The following is a 16,586-nucleotide window of genomic DNA, read 5'->3' as shown; positions in this document are numbered from 1 at the left end:
TAGAGATTTGTGCAACCTGTTCTTAGAGGGTTATTTTGCAAACTCCCTAGGTATTCCTTGTTGTAATATACTGCATCTGTGCCCCCTGAAGGCAGTTTTCTTTTTTCCCCAATCATTATATTATTTTTTTTAACGTTTGAGTAATTAAGTTTCTATGAGACTTTTCAAAGTTACAGGTGCTTTCTTTTTACATTACCTAAATCCTCCTACCTCTTCCTGCTCCTGTCCCCACTGTCTGTCTTATGTCACCCTCCTCGCCCCCTAAAGTCACATTGAGAAAATGTAAACATTAAAGTAAAAATCTACTTTACGTTTCAAAACCATTGGCCAAGAACTACATTAAAGTAAGAATAATGTTTGGTATAGAATAATACGGATTTTGAAGATATTCTTTAAAACTCTATCCATTAATTCAAAACTAGATTAACTGTATGCTCTGTAAAAATGTGTACTGATGTAACAAATGCCATCATGAAATAGGATCCTCATCTTTCACCATACTGTTTCAAATTTGTTTATTAGCATACCTTTTGTCTATGAACAGCAACTATCCCCATCTTGTGAAACACTATGCATAGGAATGAGACTTTCACACTGCTCACTTTCTTCTGGCATTCTTAAAAGAAACAGATTTATTTATTTAAATTACACAGTAATATGTTGACATCAAAGCAACTCATTTCATAAGTACTAAATGTGCTATAGAGGTTTGAACTGCACCATTAAAAATATACAAAACCCCTTCACTTCATAAAGTTAGCACTTCTTCACTGCATGCTTTGGATACAGCAACTATTATAAAAGCATTAAGAAAAAATAATCAAGTGTGATAGCCACTAGGAAACTTATTTAAAAAGAAATAAACAGACTTCAAATCTTTCCCTTTTCTGAACATTATATAGGTTAATAAATGGATTGGCAACTACTACAACTAAAAAGTCAGCCATCTTAATACAAAATTAGATGAAAACAAATACGGCATGTATACTGTGGCTTACAAAAAATTACAGGATATCAGAAAGGAGACATAGGATCATATTTTGTGACTGTCCTACCTCTGAATTCGATGTTTTCTGCAAATAAAGGCAAAAACTCTTCTGATTCCCACCATCACTGGATCCCAGTTGTTATAGTGACATAAAAGAGTTGCAATGAAAAAAGAAAAAAATACAGGGATTGCCCCTGCAAAAAATAACCAGGAAAACTGCACCTGGAATTAAGACACAGACATCATTCATTCAGAAAGCATTTTTTTTTTCCTTTAGAGTATACTGTATATTAGAAGTAGTTATTTTAAAACTATTTGCAATTTTAAGATGCACAATTCTTTTGAATGGGGTGAAATATTACAAATATTTCTGCAAGTCATTTGGTACAATTTCTACAGTCACTGCTACTTCTAATAAGTCAATAACACTTTTTCTGTTCTGTACATCCAAACATTTTGTTTGTGCTGTGGTGCAGATGAAATCTGCTATTTAAAGATGCTCTCATTTTTAGGCTGCAGTCATCTGTTGGTTATAAATGAGGAAGTCCCCTAGTCACTTCCAAAGCGTTGGACAAAAAAAAAAAAGTCACCTGAAAGATTTGTACATCTGATTATCCACTGTGAACATCCTGTCACTAAGCAGTCACTGATGAAATCTACGTGCAGAGATAAGACTACCCCACTGGAAACTTACAGTTTTGTGTTGTTTTTTTTTTTTTTTTTAAAAACAATAATAATAATAAAAAAGCATGGCACAATACTTGCTCAATTTAAATTAAATTCTACTTGTTCCTATACTACTAGTACTCAGAATTGATCATCTGAAACAGTTTTAAACTTAAAATTGTAGAAAGTTACATAAATCAAGGGTGCAAGAATTATAATCTTGTTTGAAATGTCTTTAAGGATTACAGAGCAATGAAACATAAGCACAGCTCCCCCTTGTGGAAAAAAAAAAAAAAAAGTCCAAAACAGAAGATTTCAGAGGGGGAAAAAAAAAGGTACAGTTTTGATACCAAGTACTGATGCTCACTCTCAAAATCTAACAAATTGGAATTGTTAGATGAAGAAAGAGGCATCACCAGATGGACAAATGCCTAAACATAGTCAGGTTTTGTATTTACCCCAAGGAAGACAAAGCAGCCTTTTTACACAAGGCCAGTAAAATTAAGAGAAATGGAAGGTAGCAAATAGGTTTTCAGAACCTCCAGAAAGAACCAGGTGTAGGCAAATGAAAATAACGGTGGAGGGAATGAAAAAGGCATGAAGATTCGGATTATGAAAGATGTTGCCAGCACATAAGCTGAGACAATACAGGAAGGTGAAGATTTAAGATAAGGGATATGAAAAGAGCAAGTGAAAACAAGGTGTACCGGAAGTTAGATTAATGGTTAACTACTTTTTTTTTTTTTTTTAAATACCAAATACATATCACATGGAGTAACTCTAACAGTGAAAACACTGACAACTATAAAAGCGAGTTAAAAAATTAAGTTGCCCTTGTGCTACCAATATCAACTGAAAGTCACCAAACAGAGCTTTAAAGATGATTCTGCTACTTCAGCTAACTCAATATTGCATGTGTACACGGAGAAGAAATTTGTTTTAAAGATCCGGACTCTGTGTTTACTCAGATCAAATAGCTTAGAGAAGAAATTATTTACAAAGAGTTAGGAAAAACACATTCCAGTTTTCACTGTGCTGCAGAATAAAGTTTAGATGAATCAGTACAGAAGACAGCCTAAGATTTTCAAATATCAATATCTAACTATACATATGATCTAAAAATTTGCACACATAAAAATAGATCAAAAATAAATATAAATGAACGCTTTTTTTAAAAAAAATTGCTATTAAAACTAGTTTACATATAAACCTAATTCCACCTCACTGAAGTGATTTTTGGTAAGAAATTTACTTTTTCCTCATTTTTTTCTTAATATCTACCATGAAGTATTTACATTCTTGCTACAGTTTACGTCCCAAGCGTATGTTGCAGACACTTGAACAGCAAAATGAATGCTGTTATCTTACCAGTGACTGCTTTACTATAGGTAGAATTGCTGCAAGGTTTTGCTGCATTTCCATGTTGAAAGACTCAGGTAATACTAATATGAAATATACTTTATTTCATGTTTGTTACAAGACTATTTATTCTGGGCCTGTCTCCCGTTTTATTTTCCAATTTGACTTTCATTATTTTTATCCTTTTATTTTTCTGCTTTATTTCCCCTAAATCTCCCCTGACATTAAACAAGGGTGAAATACAAATTCTGTGGTGTTCCTCGCCCCGTTTTACATGTCTGCCAGAAAATTTCAGAAGTCAAAAAGTTTTCATTAGAATTGACACTTTGCTTGTAGAAACATTTCTCAGTATAGCTTCTTTTTGGCAGGAACCATTCTAAGTGCAAGACTTACCACCTTATTTCTTGTAAGTCTTGTACAAACAAAAACCTCAAAAGAAACAGACGAAAACTCAAATGTAGTGACTGAATACAAGTCACAGATTGTACTACCACAGATAATGCATGAACCACATCTGCTTCAGGGATGACACTACTCAGAAAATGCTCAATTTGTTACGTTCCAGGCATAGTCAGATTTTTTTCCTTCACATATTTCCACATTTCTAGGTGTACATTGCTTACAAACTCAACATAGCTGTATTTGCTAAAGAACTCAAAAGAGCATCAAAGCAGTGTAAGCAAGCAGTAGTTGGCAGTGTGACCACTTTCAGTGGCAGTATTCTATGGTTAGCTCTAAGTTTGGACAGTTTTGCTGTTTTAATTTCTATTATCTTCAGCTAAGCTATTCCATGACTAAACTGCTTTCTAATTCACACAAAATTTAGCATCCCAGTTCTCTAACGCCATGTGCTTCAATTATAAATTGTAGCCAGGCCAAAGTGCTCAAAGGCTGACTAATTCACCCTTTTCATCCCAGAAAACAAATAGCCAGGCATCAACTCTGGCAGCCTCTCCATACCACTCAACTATACGTGATCTAACATTGGTGTAATACAGGTTACCAATGGTCAAAATGCAAAGAAACATGTGATGGTAAATGCTTAGTTTAGCCACGTCACAGATACACCAGTGTCTATAATGAGTGACATCAAAAGCTATAGGTAGGGGATGCCCTGTCCCCCAGAAAAGGCATTATCGCTGTAAGAAAGATTAAACTTACACAGATGTGTGAGAAAATCGGGCCAAAAGTCACTCGAATAAAAAGTTAAACAGGTGGTTCAACTTTCAAATTAAAACTTAACTTCTCAAATATAAATTTTAACACTAGGGATAACTTAAATCCAAAATAAAGAGCAGGAAAAAAAGTGATCTTGCCTTCAGAAAACAGAAACAGTTGCATGACCTCAACTTAAACAAAAAAGATGTTAATTGTATGCTTGCAGAATATGCTAAATAATCATTATTCACATTAAATTAAGAATTTGATATTCCTTGCCACTGATTAAATATTAAATTCAAATAAATATTCAAAGTCAGAGTTGAAATTCATGCATAAATAAAATCTGGAAGTTCTACATGATCAGCATGAGAAGTATCTATACAGCTTGACGAGTAATATAAACCAACTTTAGATAGTTTCTGTTCTAAACTGATTACCTGTTTCTTTTTTCTTTCCTTATATGCAGGGTCTTTCCCACAGTTATTAGCTCAGTAACAATGACACTAGACTAACTTAAAGCAGGACAGTTAAATGGAAGCTATAATCCACATTAACCTAATAATGTGTAATTAAGCCTTGTAGCTTCTACATGCCTGTGTCATAAACCCATACAATTTTCATTTCATTACTAATTGGGCATTTTCAAGATAGGCAGTCTGCAGCAATTCTGTAATCGTAAAGGTCTTAACATGGGCTGCACTTGCAGTTGTTCTTTAATTCTGGAAAGTGCCTGTTAAGGTAAAGCATTTGACAGGCATTATTGATGACTTGGGGTACTTTCCATCCAAGCAGCATCTCAATCAGATCTAAACTAAAGTACGCAAGTAATCTCCTGCAAGTGCAAAATTACTGTAACTGTCAATATAAAGAGGATTAATTACAATGCGATTCAATAATTAAAATAAGTGAATACCGTTCATTGCATACATTGTGAAAAATAACACTGCCATTGATTTGAGGTGGGGAAGGAAAAATAAGGAACTATTAGCTCCAGTCTGTTAACAATGCTCAAACCTTAGTAGTACATTACCTTTTGCATGCACATGTCAGCTATTATGGACAGAGGTATTGTAAGGCTTAGCGCAAGTGTGCCTATCAGTGATGAGGTAAGAAAGCAGCCCCTACAAAATAATAATTAAAAAAGAATTCTTACATAAAAGTTTAAAGACAACTAAAGTAATACATCAAACTGCAGGAGGTATATGATTAAGCTCAACTTTCAGTCATCTTCTTTAATAAAATGTAATATCCACAGTCACTGATTTGTAAAACAGCTCCTGAGATCTTCTGCACTTCGATATAAACCAAAGGCTCTATAAATAAAATTTGACTAGTCTGAGCCATTTTGATAAAGTGAACATCATAAAATCCAAAATAAAAACTGCAACTACCATATTATGATTGACCAACTCAAAAATTCCCAAGCATCAAGTGAGTCTCGTTAGCAATGAAATGGTCTATTCTACCATATGAAGAAAATATCAACTAAATGGTATTTACCCAGTTCAAATCAATGTTTACTAGTGAGTTGTTAACTCTTATTTCAAAGATACTTGGATTTTTTTATTTGTTTTTTTTAAATAAAGACATTTTTTCCTCATCTTTGAGAAGTGCTGAAAACAGCACTAGCTGTGCTTTTTTTTTTTTTGTGGAACTGCTATCTGTTATGCCAATAACTAATTTTAAAGAAAAATCTTTAGTTGTAATATTTATTTTAAACTCACACAATCTTTACTCCGGCTTCTGTAAAATTAAACAGATGCATCATCACTGAAACTATAATCATTAAATGTGATTCACTAAAGAAAATACTATTTTCACCTCACAGAAGTGGTTGAATTTATTAACAGCGTTTAAACACAAAGAACTGAACAAATATTTGGAAAACATTTTCCAGAACATTATTTCGTGCACGTTCTCCAACTAGAAGACTACTCCTATACCCAGCCCTTAGGTCCTTCCATAAAGCTGACTTTCAAACAAACGAAAATGACCGGTTTTAACATTTGTGATCTCTTTGGTTTGTTCCATGTCTTCAAAAGAAAGAAAAATGTATGCAGATGAGAAAGAAACAGAACTGAAACAAAGCTTTTGCATGCTCTGAATTTTTGCAAATTTCCTTCCCACCCCCAATATTCTAAATCCCCTTTCTGCATCATTACAGAGTACTTCTTTAATGCAGCACTGACTGCTGTTACTGAATTAGAACGAACCTTACCACTAGATCATCATAAATGCACGAACAGCATAGAATCCAATCCAAATTTATCAGCGGGTTAAAAAAAGAAAAAGAACGAAAGGGTCACATCTATCACATTATTTACTTGGCAGGACTCTACTCTTGGGGAGAGTGAAGTGCATTAAATGGCATTTACATCCAAAGAAAGATTAAAGGACCATGCTAGCTCCACACTATACATGTAAAGAATGAAGTCAGCATGAACTGAGATTAGTTGTAGTCCAAAATTCTAGACAAAGGTAACTGAAAATAAAAATAGCTCTTTAATTGACTGGATTATCATTCTGAGAAGTTACACAACTAGCAGGTGTATTAAAGAATTGTCTGTGCCCACCCACGTACTTCTATGCTGGTTCTTAATTTTGGGACAACAGCCAAGGTGTTTTTTTTGTTTGTTTTTGTTGGTGTTTCATTTGGCCTATGTCAAAATAGCAGTTAATCTTTTTACCAACCAACACTGAACTAGTCTTACAGAATGTTATTAATTTAACAAAAGTATTCAGTGAATAAATAAACTAAATTTAATTACAAAAAAAGTATATATTTTAAAATAGATTTATGCCTAGGATAGGCTAAAATTTTGCCAATAAACAAAAAAAGTCATGATTAAACTTTCTAGATTTTAAACTTCAGCTGAAAATACACACACAGAAAGGGGGGTTCCATTAAGGTTTTTTATTGTAGGCCTGTCCGAGAACTTAGGATCAGAAGTATGTCAGTTTAAGACTGTCTAACCCACAAGGTTTTCTATCCTCTCTACCACAAATAGAGATTGAAAGCCAGGGGTTCTCAGTCAACAGAAACTGCCACACATATTCAAAACATAGTATTGAAACAGACTTCTAGTTCACTGAGCAACCATATGGCATAGGAAACACCTCTTTTTTTTTGGAAACTCTTCCTTAATGTTTCCAGAATAAATATGATTTTACTACTTATAGAATTACCTGTTACACTCCTATTTTAACCTAATGCTAGCCCAGAAGAAACTTTGGCTGCCTGAATTCTTCCAGGCTGGAAACTCCACCTTATCAACCACTGCTCTTAGAGCACTCTCTCCTTTTGACGGTTATACACAAATTTTCAACTTTGCTACAGCTTTTGAGCTGTTCTCCTACAACCCTCCTGTTTGATTCTCTGTTGCTGACCTATCCAGACTATCATATCATGAAATTAACAAAACTCTGGGTAATATATGAATTGCCATACCTTGGTGATTAACACATTCTAATGAGATATGTTGCAGTATGTCTCTGAAGACAAACTGTAGAAAACTTTTTTGCTGCATTCTGTCTCTCATTATTTCTACGTGCCCTTGGAAAATGAAGAACTAACATACCAAAATGTTAGTTCTATAATGAGCTAAGCTTATCTTAATGAATACTTTAAGTCCACATCACCTGTTTTTTAAAGTTTGCTGTTGCTCTCAAAAGGGACACTGTAATGTGACAGATGACAATCTGCAACTCAAACTAGAGAGCAAAAAAGCTACTGATTTGACATCTCAACATTTGATAACACATATAAGACAATTTATATTGTGAAATATACGTGAAGCAAGTAGTACATACCACAACCAGAGGAACTCTGACAGAACTGTTCCAATAAGGCCATTAATGACAATGCACATCCATATCAGTTTGCTGGGAAACTCAAATGCTTCAAAGCCAGTATAGTGAAGCAGGAAAAAACCTGGCCATAGCAGCAACAGATTGAACAGCCCTACAAAACCTGAGTATAAGAACAACATTAAGTAAATCACAATAAATGTTCTTCAGCTGCAAGATAATTAAAATCTCAAACTCTGCTACCCTGACAATACACATACACAGAGGAAAGGACGCTGACAAACAGTTATGTCATACATTTACAGGTTTAGAAATAGGAAAAAAAATCCACTGAATCAAAAGGGGCTGTCCACATTCCTTCAGGTAGTAGGACAACAATCGTTCCTTGTTGAGACTATAAAAAAGAAACATCTCATACAACTATTCTCTGAAGTACTGATAATTATGGGAACAATAAGCTCTCTCTTTGGCTCTTCTAAGCCCCTTAACCACTCACATATAGTTAAGTGAGTGAAAGCAAACAACTGAGTCACACATTGAATTAAAACTTTCAATAGCATTGTTTTTATTCTTACCAAAGAACATTGGTATATCAAGTTTATCTTCTCTATCTACTTTCCTTTTGATCATCACTATGTACACAGCATACAACATTGCTCCTACAAGAGACCAAAGGGAGCCTGTAAAGATGAAAAACACTGATTTAAGTCATGCCAAGTGTTGCTAGGATCAGCTCTTCAAAACACACACCTATTATAAAGCTGTCAAACAGAGATAGAAATTGTTTATTATGGAATCCATTACTATGTGAAAAGTAGGAAAAATGTAAAAAGCTCAATAATGTAAATACTGACTCAATTAAGCTATAAACCAGTTTCAGAAGTTGAAACTACAAAGCCAGGCTTTTAGTTGTGTTACACAAAGAAATGTAATTTGCTGTACAATGTACTGATAATTGACAAAAGATGGTACTCATCACTGCATATTCTAAGGTTTAAAAAGTAAGTGAATACCTATTGTATCTCTTCCAGGAGATTTTTCAGATCCAGAAAGGTTAACGAGTACCACACCACCAATGCTAGCAAGAAAGAAGAAATACAAAATGCTGCTTAAAACACAAAAATGTTAAACAAAAAGAAAATAAACCCATGTACTTCCAACTGAAACTGGATTAATCTTATTTTCTATATGAGCATGGTATTTTGTAAAAAGACTTTTTAATTTGTTTCCTCAATTTATTCATGAAGGAAGGATTTAGAAGCATATCAATATATCATCACAGATATCATAATTGTATTTGTCCTCATACTGCATCAGGGAGTTTTTGATCAAATGTTCCATTCCATTATCTTACCTTAAAATAACAGCTAATAATTTGGAAAGAGTAAATCTATCTCCACTGTTACTGGGAAAGACCGCAGCTAAGATTAAAGTAAAGAGCCCTGCAAGAGAAAATAAGAACAGTTTATACAATCAAGTTTTGCTACTGTTTTGCTCAGAAAGCTGCACTGACATTTTATTCTTTGCATTTTACACACTTGTGTCAACGATGGGATTTTAGCATCCATGCTTTTAAAACAGAACTGTTATAAAACTAAGGCATCGTGGTCTCAATCCTCAGATGAACACACTCAACTCTGAGAAGAGCTGAATTTCTAACAAAACTGCAACAAGCCTAAAAAATCAGTCCAAAATAAATAATTGTGCCTTTAAAACTGATTTCATAAAACAAAAGTTACACCTCAAAACATTAACATAATTTGCTGGTTTTAAAGCTCATAGTTGAGCCTTTCAAAAAAACAAATGAAATGTACAATATCTAGGTGGTTTAAGTTCTATACACTCAAACCCCATTTTTTTAAAACGAATAATTGGCAAGATGACTTTACTCTGAATTGCACCTTTTTTTGACAAAAAGTTATACCACCCTTCCTTCAAACATATTCCACTCCCAGAATAGTTATTTAAAATACATACTTTATAGTTACTCACACACACCTTGAAATGCAAAAAGCAAGGGAATCATAAAGAAAGACTAAAACCTTGCAATTACATACTGACATTTTTAAATGCATGCATTCAATGGTTTAATTCCCCCAAAACCACAGCTAAAACATTACACGAGCATAATGTAACCAAAAAGAATTTTAAACAGCCTTATAACACAAGTATGATCTTGTAAATAAAACCTACCAGAGGTTGAAGACAAGATATTAACTATAGCAACTTGAGTATCTGATAGGGCTTCTTGGTAAGAGAAATTTGCCAAGAACCACTGGAGGACGAGAAAAATAATTCAGTGATTACATTACATGACAGGCAAGAGTAGAACAAAATTAAAACGACCACATTCAACATGTGTGTGATAGTGAAATAACATACTTCAAAATGTAAGCATAATTGAATAATTCAAATGAAATTATAACAGTTATTCTGTGGTATCTAAAGCTATATTTATCATGTTTTGTAAGTGCTTCAAGATGATTACTACACAAGGGCTGTGAAGAAATTTCTGGTGATACATGGGACTTTAGTCAGCTTAATCTGCAGTATAAAAAACAAGCATCACATTTAATACCTCAAAAACATTTTGAAAAGATTCACGTCTTTCAATTCCATCATAAATATAAGCAGCAGCAAGTTTGTTTGTTTAAAAAATAAAATTTCTTGATTAATATCTTAAGAAAATTTTAGATATTCTCAGGGAAGTTACCGCTCTCTTTAGGAAATGAGAAAACTGATTCTAGAGAAAATGAGAAAAATAATTCCTCTTGGAGAGGAATATTTATACTGTCCAATAAATACATATATATTCTGGTAATAGCAGCATCCATGAATGGCATAAAAAGAATGTTTTGAACATAATGACTTTACTCCAGAAAATTTTGCATGTGTGTATATATGGAAATATATTCAGACACATCATTCTAAATAACTTCTAAGAAAAGGTATTTCAACCATCCAAAAAATCATTCACAAGAGACTCATTTTTCTCTTGCTGCTGTAAGCATATTCTTTATGTATACACAGAAAGTTTTATCACTGTTTTCTGGTCCATGCATCAACAGAACTAATTAATGTTTTTTAATGTTTACTTAGTACCACTCGCTGAAGAAAAGATCTGGCAGGTCCACACTACGTGTAACCTTCAGTGAAGCCACTCACGCCTAGAAAAGCTCACTGCTCTGCTCTATACATTTTTACTGTCTCTTAAAAATCCTGCCACCATCAGCTCTCTCCCCAGCACTGAGGCATTATGCAGAGACACCAATGACCAACAGACTCCTAAGAAAAACCTGCAGCCTTCAGTGGAGCTGAAATACAATTAACCATCTTCTCTTCATACTATGAGAGAGCACAATGCCAGATAAGATGGTGCTTTTCCTGTGATGGTCCACAGAAAGAAGCCACAGTAACATTTAACCATTTCATTCAGTCTCAGTGGAGGTAAGACCAACCCGTGTACATGTAGACCCAGATTTTGCTGTATCAAACATGTCCAGTGTTCGACAACAGGGCACAAAAGCATGGTGCATCTTACAACCGACCTTACTGTTAACTACACACCCTAGATCTCTTTTGGTTACCCATCCTTTAAGAAGTTTCACCTTTATGTCTACCATGTCTACCATGAAACAGGTTTTACTAGTTACAGTATTTTTACAAAAAAAAAAAAAAAAAGGCAGAAAGAACACAACTTATCTCAATACTGTATTTTCACTATTATTATACAAGCTTTAAATGCATCTATAGTTTTCTGAAAGAATGGAGCACGTACCACAAAGCAAAAGAAAAAGCTAATTTTTGCTACTTGAGTTGCAGTGAGTTTTCCTACAGTTTTTAATATTGATTCCTGCTCCTTAACCGCTGGATATGACATGCGAGATAACTTTGCTTCCAGTGCATGGCTTGATGGGAGTTGTCGAATCTCCATAATATTACTGAACCTTACACGAGGCTTTTTGGGAGCTTAAGGACAAAAAAGAAAAAAAGTTGTACATGATCATTAAACCGTTCCAAAAACCTCAAAAAGCAATAAAAATTATGATTCTAAATAATTCATAAATAATAAAAAATTTTTATCCAAATAGAAGACTTGTCACTGTTTTAATTTCTTACAGTAGTATTTTGCTATTTAGCAGGCTGTTACCAAGACAAAGCACAATTTTTGTTTTAAATCAATACAGTTGTCCATCCATCCACAAAAAAAAATAATCCTAAAAATAGCATCCCTTCTCCCTGTCAGAAAGAAGAAAAAAAAAAAAATCCCAGAGGACAATGAATTTTAGGGTAGGAATTATTCTGTATTGGCAAATATTACATATAAAACTGACTATTAACCAGCTAAAGAAAATTAACCAAAAACTACACACATCTATACCTAACTGCAAGGACAGTGTTCTATTCAGAGGATGACAGTGTCCAGCAGACCTCAAAGTTTAGCAGAAATCATAAGGTCACTTTCTCATTTGAAATTCATCCCCTAACTAAACCAAGTATTAGGACTAGACAGTTTTAGATTTTACTTGAAAGACTATTGTAGTATTATTTTCCTATGGAAAGAAAAACAGTACGTGCTACATAGGAGTACTAACTTGATTTGATATGAAACAATACCTCATTTCCTAAATTTAAGAAAAAAAAAAAAAAAAAAGGATAAAAGCCTAGCTCAATCACCGTATGATTGGTGCCTGTTGTCACAGGACAGTAGAGCCTACTAAAGTGGTTCTAAACACCTCTCATCTAGAAATTAAGAGACTTTCCCCTTTATAAACAGGGACTTTTGCTGAGGATCAGATAACTGGACTCTTGACAGCCAACCCTTCTTTAATTATCTGGGCCAGTTAGGCCCATTTCAGCTACTATCACAAGATAGTGAGGCTTAAATAAAATCAGAATGCACATAGACTGTTAAAATTCTTACTTTGACTGCTTTGCTCCTGCTCTAAAAAGGACAATAGCTTGTTTTTCCAGAGGCTGACTCATTGCTGCTGGTCATACAAGCCCAGAAGGAAAGAATCACAAGTACTGAACCCAGCTGGTCCCTTGAGATAAACATAGGCTGGATCTGTAGTGACCAAGAAAGGTAAACTGAACGATAGGCCTATGTTTTCTCTACCTGAAAGCAAATATGAGACTGCAATTCATGCAACATGAGATTTAAGGGGAGGGGATGGGGAGGAAAAAAAAAAAAAAAAAGTCAGTCCTGCAACACGAGAGCACTTATACCAATAAATGGGAAAAAAATAATAATAATAATTAAAAAAAAAAAAATCAAAGAACTAGCATTTCAGCATTCCAAAGAATCTTTACTCACTTTTCTCTGCATCACTATTATTACTGCCACTTTTTTCAGTTGGCAAATCATGAAACTTTACAGGAACATATAAAGGTTCACTCTGAAATGAATCAGTATACGTAAAATAAAGTTAAGCAGGATATTTAAATTATAAGCAATTGAATTAATTTATTAGAAAATAAATACAAAATAAAAGTTTGGTGAATACTGAGAATAAAATTTAATTGAATGTTTTTATACAGAGCAGACAGGCTTGTCAAGAATGCTCATATGTTTTCTGTATTTTACATTAAACATACTGGTAAAACACAGCACGCAAATAACTGCGTGCTTTTGTGTAAATCCTCATGAACACAAAAGTCACCAAGGTCATCCCCCCACAATACAAACCTACTGATTTAAAATTAAAAAGAACTCACAAAAATATCACAGAAGTTTCAGTATATCTATAGCCTCTGTCCAAATGCTAAACTAGAAACATAAAATACAGAATATCCATACAAAATTTCCCATACTCATTTCCCAAAAACTGATGAACTAGAACTAAATGTCAAAAAAAAAAAAAAATTGGGAAAAGACCTCCAGTATACGAGACACTTTGCAGGAGTTTTAATTGTTTAAATTATTTCCAATAAGCCAAGAGTTAAGCTGCTTATTTAAATTAAATTAATAAGCTGTAAGAGTGAAATAAGAAAAAAAAATCTGGTAGCTGCATTTTTATTAGGTTCCTTCCTTAGGACGAGAATTTTTGTGGGTGGTTATATTAACGCAAAATTGTCCAAGCTTAACCATGAATCTTTCTTCTAAGGTCAGATGATCTTTACACACTAAGCAGACTACCGTGATTATTTTTTAAATGTACATAAATTAAGTTGAAAAAAAAAATATTGAAGCATACTTCTGGGGAAAAAACAAAACAAAACAAAAAAAACTTCTCCAACTTCTCCTTCAGTAGAAAATATAAATTACGTATCAGTTTGTCAACACTCAATTGTTTTCCCCTACTTTATTAAAGCTTGCACTGCTTCTGTAGTAATGTTCTATGTTTTGGATCCACTTCTGGATGTTGCCTCCAATTTAAGCATGCAGATTAGCCAGCAGTCCATGAGCAACGGGAGCATAAAAAAACAGCATTTGTTGATGATGAAAATCATTGCAAAAATGACATCTGGCTTATCAGCAGAATTATCAGCAATGACTTTTGCTTTAGTAAACTGTAATCGCTTCATTCACTGGATGGAAGAAGGCAGTCCATTTCTCTTCCAAACTGCAATGCAGGATCACAGTACACAAGACACTCAACCAACTGAATGATGCTCTGGTGTGTTTGTCTTGAAGATGTTCTGCTTTACCATTAGCTCTCCACATTTTGCTTTGATAGCTACTGAGCTGAAAAAGGTTTCCTTTTTATGACAAATACTTCTTTCACAAACTACTACAGAAACGTTTAAGTAAATGTTTTATCGAGTTCAGACTCTCTATTTTTCATAATAAGTCACAGCATTATTTGCAGTACTTAAAAAATACTTGAGTTACCAAGCCCCTTTGCCAAAACTATTACATGCAAATAGATCTTTTAAAGGCAAGAAGTCAAGATAATGGTATCATATTACTACAAAGCACTGAGATTTAAAAGTTAAGGAACTTACCAGAGAACTGTTTACAGCATTATCTGTTGTGCAAGCAGCAAAATAACCTTCAGCATCTGCAAACTAGTTAAAAGAACCTTAAATGTAACAATTTATGAAGACAATCTGTGCTTGTTTATTTTGAGAACACGTTTTTTTAATGCCTTCTTCCATATTTCTGTCACAATTCTCCCCCCACACAGACACCCTCACCCCCAAAACCAAGAGGGCTTAGAAGTTCAGTAAGGAACCCAATTTTTGGTAATTCCCTTTACCTCTTGGAGAACCCCACTGAATTCAACTACCCAGGTGTCACTGCAAGATCAGACTGTTGGAAAGCCAAAACCTACGAAGTTCAGTCACTGAGACGTTGCACTAAGTTATTGTGCAGACATTACAATAGTCCTCTTGTTTCTCCACTTTACTGGGGCAAAGTTCATTTGTGTAAAAGCACAGAACTGTGCCTCAGTCTTAACAAGACTTAAGTCAGGATAAGGTCAGCCATCCTTTTTCCTCTTCCTTTCTACATCCTTACAAGCACGGCTACCCAGTTCCCTGACTTGCACCTTCCTGTTCTATCACTCTGGTAATAAATCTACAAAGCCTCTAATGTGGAAGAGGGCTTAAAGTAAAGCATCTTTATCTAAACAATCACTGTTGAAATAAAAATGCATAAATATATAATTTTTGTTCAGTGGTAAACACACGGCATTTTAAAGGCACTTGCAGTAATTATGCCGTTGAGTATCTACTAATTTGTTCAAAAGTCTCTACAAAAAAATCTTTCTTCTAATTGCACTCTACAGTCCTTTGTGTTGTTCTTTCACAGTATCTAAACATCAAAAGCAACAGTTATTTCCTACAAATTATTAAAAATTACCTTTATAGGGTAAAATAAAAGGAAAATAACAGGATTCCAGGAGCAGTCCCATGAGTGCCACACACAAAACGTGACAGATTCAGCAATCTTACTCATTGCTACCCAGTTCACATGAGAATTAAGTACCATCTCTGTCTTTGCCATAGCACTGGTCTGGATCCAGGTGGTCAATATTACCACTACCTTTCACTCTAGGTGAGAGCTGCTCATTCTACTTATCTGCTTAGATTAGTAAACCTGATCAATTTAACTGCTCTGTACAACTAATCACCCTTCAGTGCTTTCATCACATCCTTGTCATTTCTGCCAGTAAAGAACCCGTAAATTCTGTTTATTTCCCAGTTACCTTGTGAAGATTCTAAACAGCATAAGGCCTACCAAAAAATATTTCAAGATATCACCCAACTCTAAATGATTTCCATTTGTTTAGCACAATTTTTTTAAACAAGTTTGGGTTTTGTTTTAACTGCCATGTTAGGTATGACATTAAGCCCAATAACAAAGTATGTTACACCTAAAATATCACTATCAGTGACGCTCAATATATCCATATATATATCCAATATGTTCCTTTCATACAAGCTCTTAGAGACATGTTGATTAACAGCATGTTCTTGGATCACCTTTTTCTGTTATTTTAATGCAAGATTAGTGTAAGGCTAAATGTCTTACTGTTTCCTGAGTCCTGCTGTTCAGCATTCTGAAACACTGGCACAGAACAAGAGCTCTTCCCAACATCTCTCAATTCCTTGGAAAATGCCTCTATTTCTGTCATAATTTTAGACTCTAGCACAAACT

General features: G+C 34.2%; 1 protein-coding gene across 2 annotated transcripts in view; it reads right to left on the bottom strand.

The window, feature by feature from the left end:
- SLC35F5 (solute carrier family 35 member F5) overlaps positions 1-16,586 on the bottom strand; it is a 35,158-nt gene that overhangs the window by 8,085 nt on the left and 10,487 nt on the right. For both annotated transcript variants that reach the window (XM_068687299.1, XM_068687300.1), the window contains exons 6-16: positions 14,930-14,992; positions 13,299-13,380; positions 11,760-11,950; positions 10,175-10,256; positions 9,336-9,423; positions 8,995-9,059; positions 8,557-8,661; positions 7,985-8,144; positions 5,205-5,295; positions 1,056-1,210; positions 528-616 (exon numbers count right to left, since the gene is read on the bottom strand). In XM_068687299.1, coding sequence (XP_068543400.1) covers positions 535-616; positions 1,056-1,210; positions 5,205-5,295; positions 7,985-8,144; positions 8,557-8,661; positions 8,995-9,059; positions 9,336-9,423; positions 10,175-10,256; positions 11,760-11,950; positions 13,299-13,380; positions 14,930-14,992 — 1,164 coding nt within the window. In that variant the 3' untranslated portion in view covers positions 528-534. The remainder of the gene's footprint in view (positions 1-527; positions 617-1,055; positions 1,211-5,204; positions 5,296-7,984; positions 8,145-8,556; positions 8,662-8,994; positions 9,060-9,335; positions 9,424-10,174; positions 10,257-11,759; positions 11,951-13,298; positions 13,381-14,929; positions 14,993-16,586) is intronic.

This window comes from Anas acuta, chromosome 6 (assembly GCF_963932015.1).
Source record: "Anas acuta chromosome 6, bAnaAcu1.1, whole genome shotgun sequence".
NCBI classification, from domain to species: domain Eukaryota; kingdom Metazoa; phylum Chordata; class Aves; order Anseriformes; family Anatidae; genus Anas; species Anas acuta.
Note: the sequence above shows the minus strand (reverse complement) of the source record. Positions and strands in the feature narration are given on the sequence as shown.